Raw genomic sequence first — 16703 nt, 5'->3', positions numbered from 1 at the left:
AGTGTGGATATTCCTGAAGAAATTAAAAATAGAGCTTCCCTATGACCCTGCAATTGCACTGCTGGGTATTTACCCCAAAGATACAGATGTAGTGAAAAGAAGGGCCATTTGTACCCCAATGTTTATTGCAGCAATGGCTACGGTTGCCAAACTGTGGAAAGAACCAAGATGCCCTTCAACGGATGAATGGATAAGGAAGATGTGGTCCATATACACAATGGAGTATTATGCCTCCATCAGAAAGGACGAATACCCAAATTTTGTAGCAACATGGACAGGACTGGAAGAAATTATGCTGAGCGAAATAAGTCAAGCAGAGAGAGTCAAGTATCATATGGTCTCACTTATTTGTGGAGCATAACAAATAACATGGAGGACATGGGGAGATGGAGAGGAGAGGGAGTTGAGGGAAACTGGAAGGGGAGATGAACCATGAGAGACTATGGACTCTGAAAAACAACCAGAGGGTTATGAAGGGGTGGCGGGAGGGGGTGGGGTGGGGTGGGAGGTTGAGGAACCAGGTGGTGGGTAATAGGGAGGGCACGTACTGCATGGAGCACTGGGTGTGATGCCAAAACAATGAACACTGTTATGCTGTAAATAAGCAAATAAAAATAAATAAATTAATTTAAAAAAAAAAAAGAAGATGTGGTACATAAGCACAATGGAATACTATGCAGCCATCAACAGAAATGAAATCTTGCCATTTACAAAGACATGGATGGAACTGAAGGGTATTATGCTGAGTGAAATAAGTGAATCAGAGAGAGACTCTTACATGATCTCACTCATATGTGGAATTCAAGAAACAAAACAGAGGATGATAGAGGAAGAGAGGAAAAAACAAAAAAAGACAAAATCAGAGAGGGTGACAAACCATAAGACTCTTAATCTCAGGAGACGAACCGAGGGTTACTGGAAGGGGGGGGAAAGGAGATGGGGAACAGGGTGATGGGCGTTAAGGAGGACATGTGATGTCATGAGCATTGGGTGTTATATAAGACTAATGAATCCAGTGAAACTAATAATACATTGTGTGTTAAATAATTGAGTTTAAATTTAAAAATTTTAATTCGTGTTTTTGTTTTCTTTGGGTAAATGCCCAGTAGTGGAATTACTGGGTCATAGGATATTTTTATTTTTAATTTTTTGAGGAACCTCCATACTGTTTTCACAGATATGGCTTTTTCATTCAGTTTTCAAGCTCATTATTGCTGGATGTTCAGGAAAATTAGTTAAACTGTATTATCTTAAATTCAGCTACTTTATTGTATATAATAATATTTTGGTTAATTCTCTTGGATTCTCTAGGTATATGATCCTGATGTGCGAAAAATAAAAATAACATATTGTTATCTCTGGTCAGATTATTTTTATGAATCATGTGTTTTTGCCTTGGCCTTTAAAATTCCATTTTGTGAATAATCTGATCTTTCCTTTGCCTGTTTACCTACTATGATCTTAGTATTTTCCCCAGTGAATTGTATGATTCTCTGTCTATCTCTCCCTCAAATACACACACACACACACATTTGCAAAGGATATCAAGTAACATGTAAACATGTACTTTGACTATACACATCCTTAGTGAAATATATCCTAAGGACAAAAAAATCTATAAAAAAATTAACTTTTACTTAGGAGTTTTATGAATATTGTAAGGTGATGATATAATTTTAAGACTATGGTATGCATTCATATAGCAGAAAGCAAATAAGCAAATAAACATACTAACACTATTGGCACAAAGTTTTTCCAGGTAAGAAAAAGATGAGGCAAACATAAAACCATTAAAAGTTAACATAAACTCTGTTATGTTAGATTTGAATTGAATATATCAACATTGTCAAAATAAACCCATGACTTTATTTTATTTTATTTTTTAAGATTTTATTTATTTATTTGACAGAGAGAGAGAGAGATCACAAGTAGGCAGAGAGGCAGGCAGAGAGAGAGGAGGAAGCAGGCTCCCTGCGGAGCAGAGAGCCCGATGCGGGGCTCGATCCCAGGACCCCGAGATCATGACCTGAGCCGAAGGCAGTGGCTTAATCCACTGAGCCACCCAGGCGCCCCACCCATGACTTTAAAAAAAAAAAAATAACTCTTAGTTTCAAGTAAAGGCCGAGAAGACATGATATTCCAATAACGATGTGTACATTCTAGTACACATTTCTAATGGTTGCCAAATATCATTACTCACTAAAAGGAACCTTGTCTCCTTGAAGAAATGGTGGCAAGAAAAATATAAGATAAGCCTGGTACATCTAGTTTTCTACAAGCAAAGAAGTGTTCAAAGATAGATACATCATGTCAAAAGGACACAAAAGTCAACTTGAAAGGGCTCCTGCTGGCCAAATTTAGTATCAAAAGGAGTAACTGCAAATAATTTTAATATGTTGGGAAAAAAATTTAAATGCTTGAGTCCTTGGTGGGACTCAAACGTGGAATGCTAGAAGAGAGAGACAGAGAGACGGATGCCAGCCAGTAAATGTAGAAGGAACACTAGACGTGGAAAATTACCACTTTGCAAGTCCCAGTGTGATAACTAAATAAAGAAAAAAAGTACCAACGAATTTGAAAACTTTTAAGTGAAAGATTGTTGGAGAATATTCACATAGTACCAAATTATCACCCGCAGATTAGTTACTAGTTGCAAATAGAAAATATGCCTTTATGTTTTGGTGTGTGATCACTCAGAAAGAGCTAACTTGATAACATTTGGAAATAACACATCAATAACCATCAGTCTTCCATTGTTCCTAATCAATTTCAATTACCGAATTTTCTTTGCCTCATGACTGGGACAAAACCTGTAATATAGAAAAGCTGCCCATTGACACAGAGTATCCGATATCCTGTGAAGGTTTTAATCTATTTCACACCCTTTTTCTCACTTCTCATTTTATGTTTACTTACTATATTGGTCACATTGGTTTATTTGAATGCTTTTTTTTTTCTAGCACAGGCATTAGATTGACTAATTCCACTGTTTTTCTGTTTCCCAGTTCCATAACCTCTGCTTCTACCTTCATTACTTTCTTACACTAATTTTCTGTAGCTCAATCTCATTTCTTGTGATATTTCATTCTCACAATTTCAGGAAATAAATAATTCATTCATTTTTAACATTTTATTAAAGATTTTATTTATTTATTTGACAGACAGAGATCACAAGTAGACAGAGAGGCAGGCAGAGAGAGAGAGAGAGAGAGAGAGGAGGAAGCAGGCTCCCCGCTGAGCAGAGAGCCCGATGTGGGGCTTGATCCCAGTACCCTGGGATCATGACCTATGCCGAAAGCAGAGGTTTTAACCCACTGAGCCACACAGGTGCCCCCATTTTTAACATTTTTTTAAGCAAAATGAACTTAGGACTTTCCTTCCAACCACAGGGAAACATTTTATTTTTGTTGTTTTATTGTTTTTGCAATAATCTTTGTTATATGTTTGATTTCCTCTCTGGTTTATAATTTTGATCCACAAAATAGAGGAGAGTTCTCTTAAATTTTCAAGTGCTTTAGGCTTTTTTTTTCCACTTAAACTTTCTTCTTGGGTTCCTCTTTTATTATAGACACAATGATTTTTTTTAAGGTGCTTTTTAAATTATTTACTTTAGGGAAGTTATTGATTTTTTGGATCTGATAATTAATTTTTGTGAAAGTTGTTTGGAAATTGAGAAGAATATATGATCTGCCCTTCCCTCTCAGTGTTGGCTCTCTTGTTCTCTATTATTCTGTGTACTTGACCGGTCTTAATAATATTTTAAATTCCTGACATTTTTTTCCTAAACTGTCATTTGTGTTTCTAAGATATTTAAAAATATGTATATTTTGGCTGCTAGTTACTAGATGCATAAAACCTCATGGTAATCATATCTTCGTTTTGGGTATTAGCTGTTTAAGACTAAAACTCCTCCGCATCCTGAGTCTCCTGTCCTACCTGTCCACCAGTCTCACTACCCTCCAATCTTCTCATCCCTTCCCATCCTATAACTCTGGCCTTCCTTCTAGTGTTCACACACACCCTGCTCATCTACCACAGGGCCTTTGCACATGGCTTACTCCTTGGGGAGATCTTCTCTAAACAATTTATCTAAATAATGCCAACTCTGCTTTCAAGTCCAAATCTAAATATCTTTTCATTCTAACTCAGTCTACAACTTCACAGTCTAAATTCGGTTCTGCTTTAGATGTTTTCGTGGTACCTTATAGCTTTTCTTCCTAGTACTGATCGCAATTAGCAACTCTGTTTTCATCAGAATAGTGTAGTATAAAAATACTGTCCAGTATCAGTCTCTCTTGCTAGTCTATAAGCCCCACAAGGTCATGGATGGAGACTGTTTTGCTCACTACTGTGTTCCCACTTACTAGCATAATGTCTGGCCCACAGTAGGCACGGTCTCCTAGTACATATAAACATTCACTGTCAAGGAACTCATCCACCTAACTATAATGTGGGACAGGGAAGTAATTTAAATTGAGTCACTAAGTTGCCAGCAATGGAGAGAAAAAAATTTAATGCATATATTTAACTCCTAACAACGTGGGAGTTGGGATGCTGAACCCCATACCATCCAAAATCCACATACAACTTTTGACTCCCCCAAAACCTAACTACTAATAACATAAACGGTCAATCAACACATATTCTGTGTGTTGTATGTATTACATACCATATTCTTACAAGAAAGGAAGCTAGAGAAAAGACAATGTTGTTTTAAAAAATCATGAAGAGGAGGAATGCATTCACAACATTATGCTGTAAGAAATCCGTATCTAAGGGGACCCACACAGTTCAAACCTGTGTTGTTCAAGGGTCAACTGTAGATACGTACAAAAGTATAAATGCATGTGTTTCCTATTAGGACTGCTGCCTTCTGCTTCCAGAGAACACAGAAACGTGTGGGGCTATGTGTAAGTAACTGGAGTTTTAGGGAAACTTGTGCTTCAGTTTTACTGAGAATGTTCCATTTTTATCTCTGACGCAGAAAACATGAATTAGCCTTCACTCCGCTTATGAACGTACCGACTGTTTTCTTTCAGCTCCTGAATCATTTCTTCAAGGACCCATTCCCAGAAGAATTTCTGGTTCTCTTCAGAAACTGGGTCAATGACGCCAATCCTGTGGTTAGCAAGCTGAGCCTTCAGAAAATCGCCAGCATGGCGCCAGTTATCAACGAGGCACGTGAGTGTGTGGTCTGTGAACCGCCGTCGCAGTCTAGGGCTTCCCACTGCTCAGGACCCTTCCTGATCCAACACGGCTATGTCTCCGTTTCTGGACACTAACACAATTCCAAAGCCTGGGTTGAATGGGAGCAGTGTGGTAAGTACTCAGGAGCTTAATCACCCTGTTTCTGTTTTTCCTGGAAAATCATTCCTGGCCCTTGGAATGGACCAACATTGTCCAACGCAAGCTCTCGGAGTCTAAGCCACACACAGGGAAGTTCATTTCCCCTCCAACCTACACACCTGCCCCCACACTGACTCCGATCCTAGAGCGCTCGCTCGAGCTGCTTCGGCTCAGCACACTCCTCCTCCCGTACACATTCACTTTTGTCTGCCTCTTCAGCTCAGGTCGAATTCTGCTGAATATTCGCACCTGGCAGGTGCATCCCTCGCAGAGCCACGTCCAGCGTGAGCCCTTGTTCCCACAGTACTTCACACCAGCAGTTCTCTGTCTACGCTGCTTGAACCCGCACGATCAGCCCCTCCCAGAAACTGGCATAAATATACATGGTCGGGCGCGCCCCAGAGCTGCGGACTCTGAAGTCGTGGAGGTGGGGCCCGCCAGGCTGTGCCTCTGAAAGTCCTCCAGGCGGTCGTAATAACTTAAACTTGAGAGCCACGGTCTTACACGCTTTCCTACTGAGTCGCGTGAATACTTCTTGCCTTCCTGGAAGATCAAACCTAACAAACCATGTTTTGTGATGCTCTTATAAATTCTTGTTTTCAAGTTTTTCTTTAAATGCCAGTGAGCAAACCGTGTCACCAGCTTCAGGTGCGCAGCGGAGAGACTCAACACTCACAGGCAACACCCAGGTGCTGCTGTAGCACAAGGGCCTCCTCGAGCCTCACCACCTGTTTGACCCAGCCCAAAGCACCTTGCCTAATGGGGTTATGCTGATTCTGTAAATCACTGTTGGTTTAATAAGTTTAATAATAAACCCTCGTTTACCTGTTCAGCATTTGTCTCTGAAAGCTCAAAGGCTGTCCGTTGGGCACCCATTTTGCATTTAGAATGACATGAGCCATGATCCGTTCTCTGCTTTCGCTAAGTCACAGAAGTCAGTGACATTCTTTTAGTAGCAGAGTTATTTATTATCTTCTCTAGCACTCTTCCCAATGTTTTTAATGACTGCAAGGAAGATTCTGGGTCAAGGTTGTCTAGGAGAGTAAGAGAGAAACAGTGGAGAGTGAGCTGGGCTGAGGTCATGTCCTATCTCTTGGTAAAGACAGCTTTTCGGCCAAACACAAGGCCTCTGGCTATTATTTTGGCAAATCGTATTTATTTCTTTTGCATCTTCTCTTTCCGGTCTTTGTTTCTCTCCCTTGGTATCTTCGTTTTGCCTTTTTCCTTGCTTTCTGTTCTGTGGTCTCTGATCAGCCATCGAGTCTCATGACCTGGTTCAGCAGCTCAGGGGTTCTCGTGCCCACACGAGTCACCAGCGCCTAGTTTAGAGGTCGCCCTGCTCATGCTGTGCTGCTGAATGCTTCACCGCCAGCTCTGGAAACAACACCTGTTGCTCTGCGGTACTCTCACCGCGGCTATTTCGCGCTATCAAAGGGACATCATTGAACACAGAACTGGGGAGAGAGGTCTGGTAGTGCGTCATTATTTAATATTCCCACCAGATAGGTATTAATGTCTGTGAGTAGCCTCAAGGACATGTAAGAGTCCAGAGAAGCAAAAGAAATAGGAAGTCATGGGTTTTGAGTATTTATTACCTTGGCTTTATTTCTTCCTAGTTTTCCAAAACTTATTTTTTAATAGTGACTTTTTTTTCCATTTTATTTATTTTTTCAGCGTAACAGTATTCATTGTTTTTGCACAACACCCATAATAGTGACTTTTTAATTGTGACTTCAGTGTAGTTAACAAGTAGTGTTCCACTCGTATCTGGCGGCCCGCGCGCTGACTCAGCAATTCTGGACATTACACAGTGTTCATCCTAAGCGACTCTTAATCCCCTTCCCCGGTGTCACTCCCCACCACCTCCCTCCCCTCTGGCAACTATCGGTTCTTTCTCTAGAGCTGAGAGTCTGTTTGAACAATCAGCTCACAGAAGTTCTGACAACTTGACAACTGCGTCTTGGGAGGCCAGCCCAGCGCGCGAGTGCAGGGGCCCAGACCCAGACGCGTGAGTGCTGAATGCTACGTCATGTCTCCTTCTAGTTCCAAAATCCAACCATTTCCTCTCTTATACACAGATAGAAAATGTCTGCAGCTTGTTAGTGTCCATCTTGGATGCCTTCCTTTCAAAAGACAAAACTGTTATAATTCGGGCCTTAATCACCCTTCGAAAACTTCTAGTCAGACTGGACAAGGTGACCTACTCCTCTCTGTGCACGAGAATTGCTTCCAGCTACTGTCCTCTGATGGATCACGTGAGTCACACAGTTAGATACGTGAAATCATTAAGTTTTATAGTTAAGCGGAAGCCCCAGCTGAGGCAATGCTATTACATTTCAGAATAAATCAACAGAAGATAGTCATTTTGTGCAGAACTACCATTTCTTCTCCAGAGATGACAATATTAGTCAAATAAGTACTGTCTATGTATATAGTTATATACCTATGTACGTATATATAACTACACTATGAGAACCTGGAAAATTTGTCCATAAGAAAGGAGAATCAAAGAGCATCCTCCGTCTTTGGAGGAAAGAGGAAATGTATATAGCTGAGGGGCTATATCTCGGCTAAGCCTAGCTCTGGCCTGCTTGGGTTCAAATCCCTCATCCGGCCCCTCCCAGCTGGGAAATCTTAAGCAGGTTATTCAGTTCCTTATGCCCTGGTCTCCCACCTGTAAAACAGAGAGAGTAGCAGGTGCATTATGGGCATGAGAGAGGACATGTTAATGCCCCCAGTGTGTTTGTTCTTATCATATAAAACACTGAAGGGTATTTCATCAGCTTGCCTGGGTGGCTCAGTGCGTTAAGCATCTGCCTTCAGCTCAGGTCATGATCCCGGGGTTTTGTTACCCAGTCTCATTTCAGGCTCCTTGCTCAGCAGGGAGCCTGCTTCTCCTCTGCCTGCCTCTCGCCCTGCTTGTGCTCACTCTCTCTCTCTGATAAATAAATAAAATCTTTAAAAAAATAAATAAAAGGTCTTTCATCAAGAAGTTAGGCATTTTGAAAACTCTTGTTATGTATGGTAAAGTATTCCAGAAAAGTTGGATGACAGTAACATATTTTAATAAGCAAAGACACTTTGGTATGCCATAGGGAATATTTATTTTTAAAGACTTCTGTAATGAGTCATTTGTGAATTGGAGAATTATTTCATAGAAAATTATTTTCCAAAAATTTCTAAGCTCTTAATTATTCAGATTCCATTGAAGAAAGCATAGTATTATTAAGCTATAGAAAGAAGTCATTTAATGACAAGAATTATTTTCAAAATAACATAATGATAATAATAATGGCTGGGTTTATTGAGCATTTACTAAGTACCAGTCACTATTCTAAGGGTTCTACATGTACTAACTCATATAATTCTCTAAACAACTATTACTATTATCCAGTGTACATACAAGGAAAATGAAGCAAAGAGAAGCGAATATTTGGCCAAATTCAGACAGTTAAATAAATAGTTGGAATGTCCATGTAAAAAAATATTTCAAAATTAAATCACTTGGAGGGAAAATAAAACTAAACTAAACTAAATAAATAAGCAATCATACCACACCAAATGAAAAGAAGCAAAATCAGAGAGAAGAGAAAATTACTAAATATCACTTTAAGTTAAGTCATTCCTTGGAGGTTGACTGTTTGAAAAATATTAGGATATCAATGAAACTATGCTACTGTGTTTCTCCATATTTAAAGAAAAACAATGATAGGCATGCAGCCCCCAGGCTCCCATGGCCACTTCCCCCAGGCACAACACAAGGCCTTGCCTCCCTAGGGCAGCAGCTCCGCACAGAACCTGAACTCCAAGGTCCACACCAAAGCTGATGGTGAGAACATTCTAGAAGGCCCCAGCCCATGTTCCCGGAGGGAGAGATGACAGAGTTGGTGAACACTTGTCAAGACCACAATTATTTAGCGACCTGCATAAACAAAAATGACAACTTTGCTAATTTGAGAATTTACCCACATGGACTGGTGTTGTTGGATCTTCAGAATTATCACAAGTCTTTTGAACAAAATAGAAGAAAGAATGAAAGAATTAAGTCAGGACAGTACTGGGCAGGTGAAGCGATGACCACCCATAGTTCGGGGAAGGGCCACTGACAGATACCCGCCCACCGCCGATGGTCGTCGGTTGAGGAAGACATGGATAGAGGGGTATATGAGGAGATTCACTTCATCAAAACATTAAAATTCTACAACAGACGCAGTTCGGGAATATTCTCTTCCTTAGTGGGGCTATTACTCTGGCAGAGAGTGGTTTGGGTATCCCCAGGCCATCATGTGCAGTGGGAAAGATGAAAGTGGCAAAGACCCCCTGATTCTGGGGCCAGAGATGGGGCATATTACTTGAAATAGTCAAACTGGAACCAAAGACAGTCACTGTGGCAAGAGATTGGCCAAATGGACGGACGTAAGAAACACATGTCAGAAACATGTCTTACTAAACATGTGTCTTACACGATCTTAGAGGATGCTGCTCTCAGGTTCTAGGAGAAGACTACACCAGCGCTGAAGAGGTAAACCCAAGAAGGGAGAGAGTTTGACTACAGGATTAATGATGGGACAGCTGATCCAATCCCCGTATCTCCAGAAGAAGAGTCCACATGGGAGTTTCTCAGACTGATTCTCGACCTCTCAGTAAAAGTACTGAAACAGGATGGGAAATATTTCACACAGGGTCACTGTGTCAGTTTGAGGGAAGCCCTGTCACTCTGTGAAGAACAGCATGGGCACCTGTATTGTCCTGTGGAATTCTCGAAGGAGTTCCTCTGTGTCCCTTCATACTTGGACTTGTGGGTCTTTTACAGTTTGGAAGAAAGCCAAACCTTGAAGACCAGTACCCCCTAACTGCCTGACTCACTCTGACATATTTGCAGATAGGCTTCCTGACCTTCACAGGCCATACTCTAGATCAGTATGAGTCAGGCAATTGATTGTGAATTCCTTCAATTTTCTTTTTTATTATTATTATTTTTATTTTTTTAAAAAGCAAGTAGAAAATGTATATGTTGATGACCTAGGGGGTTTGTGATTTTGTTTCGGGTTTTTTTTTTTTTTTTTGAAAGTCATCTGAAGAATGATTAGACAGCACAGGGAAGGCTGCTAAATGTACTGAGCCCCAAAATGTGATTTTTGTTATTTTTTTAAAAGATTTTATTTATTTACTTGCCAGAGAGAGAGAGCGAGTGAGCATAGGCAGGCAGAGTGGCAGCAGAGGCAGAGGGGGAGGCAGGCTCCCGACCGAGCAAGGAGCTGGATGCGGGACTCGATCCCAGGACGCTAGGATTATGACCTGAGCCGAAGGCAGCCACTTAACCAACTGAGCCACCCAGGCGTCCCAATTTTTGTTATTTTTTTGTAGGAGGGGTTGCTTTTTGATTTTTGCTTTGGTAGACTTCAAATTTGGTTGTTTGGAGGAATGAACATCAATGTTCTTGATGCTGTTACCCAAAAAACTGACCTTTTATTGACAAATATTAAAATCTGGTGCTTATAAGAAAGAGTTAAGAAAAAAATGAATAGCAATGATTTGATTAAAATACAAGTGGAGAGGGGCACCTGGGTGGCTCAGTGGGTTAAAGCCTCTGCCTTCGGCTCAGGTCATGATCTCAGGGTCCTGGGATCGAGCCCCGCATTGGGCTCTCTGCTCCGCAGGGAGCCTGCTTCCTCCTCTCTCTCTGCCTGCCTCTCTGCCTGCTTGTGATTTCTCTCTGTCAAATAAATAAAAAAAAAAAAATTAAAAAAAAAATACAAGTGGAGAGCCCAGATATGGACCCTCAACTCTATGGTCAAATAATCTTCAACAAAACAGGAAAAAATATACAATGGAAAAAAGACAGTCTCTTCAATAAATGGTGCTGGGAAAACTGGACAGCGATATGTAGAAGAATGAAACTCGACCATTCTCTTACACCGTACACAAAGATAAACTCGAAATGGATAAAAGACCTCAACTTGAGACAGGAATCCATCAGAATCCTAGAGGAAAACATAGGCAGTAACCTCTTTGATATCAGCCACAGCAAATTCTTTCAAGATATGTTTCTGAAGACAAAGGAAACAAAAGCGAAAATGAACTTTTGGGACTTCATCAAGATCAAAAGCTCTGCACAGCAAAGTCAACAAAACAAAAAGGCAACCCACGGAATGGGAGAAGATATTTGCAAATGACAGTACAGACAAAAGGTTGATATCCAGGATCTATAAAGAACTTCTCAAACTCAATACACACAAAACAGATAATCATATCAAAAAATGGGCAGAAGACATGAACAGACACTTCTCCAACGAAGACATACAAATGGCTATCAGACACATGAAAAAATGTTCATCATCACTAGCCATCAGGGAGATTCAAATTAAAACCACATTGAGATACCACCTGACACCAGTTAGAATGGCCAAAATTAGCAAGACAGGAAACAACGTGTGTTGGAGAGGATGTGGAGAAAGGGGAACCCTCTTACACTGTTGGTGGGAATGTAAGTTGGTGCAACCACTTTGGAGAACAGTGTGGAGATTCCTCAAGAAATTAAGAATAGAGCTTCCCTATGACTGCAATTGCACTGCTGGGTAGTTAGCCCAAAGATACAGATGTAGTGAAAAGAAGGGCCATCTGTACCCCGATGTTTATTGCAGCAATGGCTATGGTCGCCAAACTGTGGAAAGAACCAAGATGCCCTTCAACGGATGAATGGATAAGGAAGATGTGGTCCATATACACAATGGAGTATTATGCCTCCATCAGAAAGGATGAATACCCAACTTTTGTAGCAACATGGACGGGACTGGAAGAAATTATGCTGAGTGAAATAAGTCAAGCAGAGAGAGTCAAATATCATATGGTCTCATTTATTTGTGGAGCATAACAAAGAACATGGAGGACATGGGGAGATGGAGAGGAAAGGGAGTTGAGGGAAACTGGAAGGGGAGATGGACCATGAGAGACTATGGACTCTGAAAAACAACCAGAGGGTTTTGAAGGGGCGGGGGGGTGGGAGGTTGAGGAACCAGGTGGTGGGTACTAGGGAGGGCACATACTGCATGGAGCACTGGGTGTGATGCCAAAACAATGAACACTGTTATGCTGTAAATAAACAAATAAAAAAAAATACAAATGAGAAAAGAATTAAAAAGAAAAGAAAAAAATAACTTGCTCAAGCTGACTCATCTTTGGGGGACAAAACTGGGATTTTGGCAGGTGTGGGGCACTTCAAAGCTCTTTCCACTGGTCTAGATAGGCTTTCAGTGGTTAACGCATGTCTTCCTGTAGACCAAGGGTATGAACAGGTAACCCTCGGACGAATGCACCTTGCGGTGTTTTAAGTTTGACTCTCAAACAGTGTTAAGTCTGATATTTTTAAACTGGGAGACTTCTCGCAGAAATCTGAATTGTTCATGAAGCTTCAGAAGATTTGAGAACACTGGAGCCCACCAGCCCCCTTGGCAACAGTCTGCAGGAGCCAGATGCCCTCTCTGAGAGAGCCCCAGAGCTTGCTTTGTCTCAGCCTCCATCTCTCCCTGCTTTCCTTCAATGCCATCTGCTTTGCTCATTTACATCAGCTTTCCTGCCCTTAGGACATGATTCGATGACCGTTGCTTTAGGTTTTTGTTTTGATCCACATTTATTAACTCAGGGAAGGAACACAAGAAGGAATGTTAGCCATTTGTCTTTTGTTGGGAATATATCTGATATGTTCCTGAGAAGAGAAAGTTAAAAAAAAATGAAATCATGAACATTTCTAAAAACTGGAAAGTGATATTATATTTTTTAAAAAATTAACCTCTTCTCTAACTTGCAGTTTTTCTTTTCCAGCTTTTTATAATCCCATAACCTTCCTACCTGGCATAAGCAAGCCCTTAGAAACCTGGTTCTATGCCAGTGTGCAGAGATCTCCCTTTGGTATTCCTTGGCAATCTGCAAAGGTCTACAGCATTTGAATACACCATGTTACTTTACTTTAAGTATGTTTATAGAAATTATTTCCAGGTTATACAGATTATTCCAGTTTATCTTTTTAGGACATTATTAAATACTGTCTTCCTGAATTTAAGAAACACTTTTCACAGGGAATTTTTCTAATGTATTTTGAATTTTGGTAAGCAAATCTTTATTTTACAATCAAAAAGAGCTGACTACTTAGACCCTGGTGAATCTTTTCTAAAAATAAGCGATAGGAATGCCTGGGTGGCTCAGTCAGTTAAGCGTCTGCCTTCGGCTCAGGTCATGATCCCGGGGTCCTGGGACCAAGTGCCGCATTGGGTTCCTTTCTTAGCAGGGAACCTGATTCTCCCTTTCCCCCTCCTCCACTTGTGCTCTCTCTCTGACAAATAAATAAATGACCTTGAAAAAAACTTAAGGGGTGCCTGGGTGGCTCAGTGGGTTAAAGCCTCTGCCTTCGGCTCAGGTCATGATCCCAAGGTCATGGGATCGAGCCCCGCATTGGGCTCTCTGCTCAGCAGGGAGCCTGCTTCCCCCCTCTCTCTGCCTGCCTCTCTGCCTACTTGTGATCTCTGTCTGTCAAATAAATAAATAAAATCTTCAAAAAAATTTTTTTAATGATAATTATGCATGTATGAACACATATGGTATATATATACATATAGTATACATACATGTAAATATATTTAAACATATACATGTTTATATATAATATATACATTTATATTTAATATATATTATATTTGTACATAAATAAATGTATATATTATACATAATGTATATAAATAAATATAGATAAATATATATATGGGAGATATATATCTCCCACTGCTCACAGAAAAGAACCCTAGCGATATCCTCAAATGGGGCCTTTCTCCGTGTGCATATTCTAGAGCACTGGGGGCATCCGGAGTATGGCCATTCAGCACTTCGGCGAACTACTCAGGGACATGAGTGAGTACACATGGATGCTGAATGATGTGATTCTTGGAGGCCTGGTGCCTCTGATCCTGTTTTTGGAAGACACAGAAATTAGAGTCGTTCAAGTAAGTCCTGCAATCTTGTTTTTCTTAGCTTTGCAGAGAACCGCAGTGTTTTAGGTAAACGCAGATGAGCAAACCCTCAGCGACCCTTTTCTACTCCGCAGGCATGTAAGTATACGTTAGCGATCTGCGTCTCAGAATTAAACTGGCCAACGTGGCATTTGCTCAAGGACGAGTTTTACAGTTTCGAGGTGGTGGTGCTCAGCATCTGCAGCAATCTCGTAAGTGGCCGTGAGAGCTACAGAGTTACCAAGTTGGCTTCAAAGGCGACCCCGAGTGACGAAAGGCTTGGGAGTCATGTAATAACCTGAGTAACATCAATAAACAAGAGAGTGAAGAGATTCCTACCCCTAGTTTTAAATCAGCCCTGACTGGATATAAGCAACCAAGCTCTTTTTTCTGGAAGCCTCTCCAGAGGGAGCAAATGTGCTTTTTCCAATGACTGAGTATTTTTTTCTTCATTTTATTCTCAGGTTACATCTCATGAGAACTACATTACGTATTTGATATCTGATACCTTAGGATTCCTGAGAAGCTCCCGAGTATATCTGAGGAGAGCGTCGGTTATTTTAATAGGTAAAGAAAATTCAATTTTCATTATGTAATTTTCCTTATAAGGTACAGAATAGGGTAACAGCTGGAAGAGTTTCTTAAAAATATATAAATTTTCTTTGTTTATGATGGACAAAACTGCCATGGTGACATCTATGAATCGAAGTTAATGCCCGTGATGAGAATAGAGTTCTACTTTCTAATGCAGTGAGTATTTCTGTGTGATTAAATTCTCACACAAAGTGTACCCAACAGGATGAATTTCAAATTTAGGATGGTGGCAAACCATTGCTAACTATTCCCCCTCACTGCTTAACAATCACTACCCAAAGAATAAGAATAATATAAAAAAATACAAATACCATCTTTAATAAAACATAGACATCTCTAACCACAAACTACAACAAATGAGGAAATGCTACCAAATCCAGCAGTTTTTTTTTTTTTAATGTTGTTGGGGGAGGGGATATGAAGGAAGATTCCAACAGAAGATACCTAAAGTTTCTGATCTTGGACAAACCTGACCAAAAAGTGTTTTTTTCCCCATTAAATTATCACTATAAAGATCAAAATTAGCAAACATTTACTTGGAATGACAGAAAGCGAGCTCCCAGTTTGACAGTGAGATCTTTCCTCAGCCCTATTTGGCATCACGGAATAGCAGGGCCACCAAGGACTGAGGAAACACAGTCGTGTTGTACTGGTAGAGAAGAGCCTGTCAGTCAGTCAGGGTAGAAGACAAACTGAACTGTGGTCATCACTAGAGCTCCTGATATTTGTTGATCTCAGAGGAGTCAGTGAATACAACATACAGAAAACTCTGCGTCATCAGAGCTTTATTTCAAACCAGAAAGAATTCCTGCTATCCTGAATTCTACCTTGGAACTTTCCACAAACACTGTATTATATATTCTGTATATAGTCTGTATATAATATTGCAAGATCCAAAAATAAGTAATTAAAAAAAGCACTATCTTTCTACAGAGGTATTTCCAGGGTGAAAATAGAGGAAAAAAGAAAAACAAAGTTTAGAAAATGTTTCTACAGACCAGATAAAAATGAGGATATGTATTTCTGTGAATCCAAAACTTTTTTATATAAAGATCTAAGGTATAGATACAAACACACAGGAATTAAAGGATGGGAAAATGGGAGCTCAGGAAAAATAAGTTTTCAAAGTATGGGGGGAAGCATAAGAAAAAATATATAGCCATTATTAAAAAATGCACTACAACCAGCAGAAGAGAAAATACATATTGTTGATAACACAGTAAAAGACAAGGGGTACAGGGCTGAAAAATGCTAGCGAAAGGAAAGAAAACCAGCAAGAAATAGTTTGAAAAACTAAGGGACAATGAGAGATATGGAAGATAAATAAAAGACATCACTCATCCTGAGGTAATTAAAATCAAAACCACAATGAGATCAACCTCATATCCATCAGAATGGCTAAAATTAATGACTCAAGGAAACAATAGGGTGTGGAGAAAGGGGAACACTTTTGCACAGGTGGTGGGAATGCAACCTGGTGTAGCTACTCTGAAAAACAATACAGAGGTTCCTCAAAAAGTGAAAAACAGAACTACCCTATGGCCCAGCAATTGCACTACTAGGTATTTGTCCAAAGGATACACAAATGCTGATTTGAAGGGGCATGTGCACCCCAATGTTTATAGCAGCACTATCAACAACAGTCGAATTATGGAAAGAGCCCAAATGTCCACCCATTGGTGAATGGATAAAAAAGATGTGATACCACACACACACACAATGGATATTAGTGATTAAAAAGAATGATATCTTGCCATTTGTAAC

The 16703-nt window shown here is 40.2% G+C and overlaps 1 protein-coding gene and 1 pseudogene across 1 annotated transcript in view; both read left to right on the top strand.

Annotated features, from left to right (window-relative positions):
• Positions 1 to 16703, top strand: part of MROH9 (maestro heat like repeat family member 9) — a 96189-nt gene that overhangs the window by 51644 nt on the left and 27842 nt on the right. The window contains exons 13-17 of the mRNA XM_045982310.1: positions 5040 to 5181; positions 7429 to 7601; positions 14187 to 14339; positions 14441 to 14557; positions 14810 to 14912. Of these exons, the coding sequence (XP_045838266.1) occupies positions 5040 to 5181; positions 7429 to 7601; positions 14187 to 14339; positions 14441 to 14557; positions 14810 to 14912 (688 nt within the window). The remainder of the gene's footprint in view (positions 1 to 5039; positions 5182 to 7428; positions 7602 to 14186; positions 14340 to 14440; positions 14558 to 14809; positions 14913 to 16703) is intronic.
• On the top strand, positions 8051 to 10182 carry LOC123928207 (annotated as a pseudogene).

This window comes from Meles meles, chromosome 17 (assembly GCF_922984935.1).
Source record: "Meles meles chromosome 17, mMelMel3.1 paternal haplotype, whole genome shotgun sequence".
NCBI lineage: Eukaryota > Metazoa > Chordata > Mammalia > Carnivora > Mustelidae > Meles > Meles meles.
The sequence above is the reverse complement of the archived record's forward strand: the minus strand, read 5'-3'. Positions and strand labels throughout refer to the sequence as shown.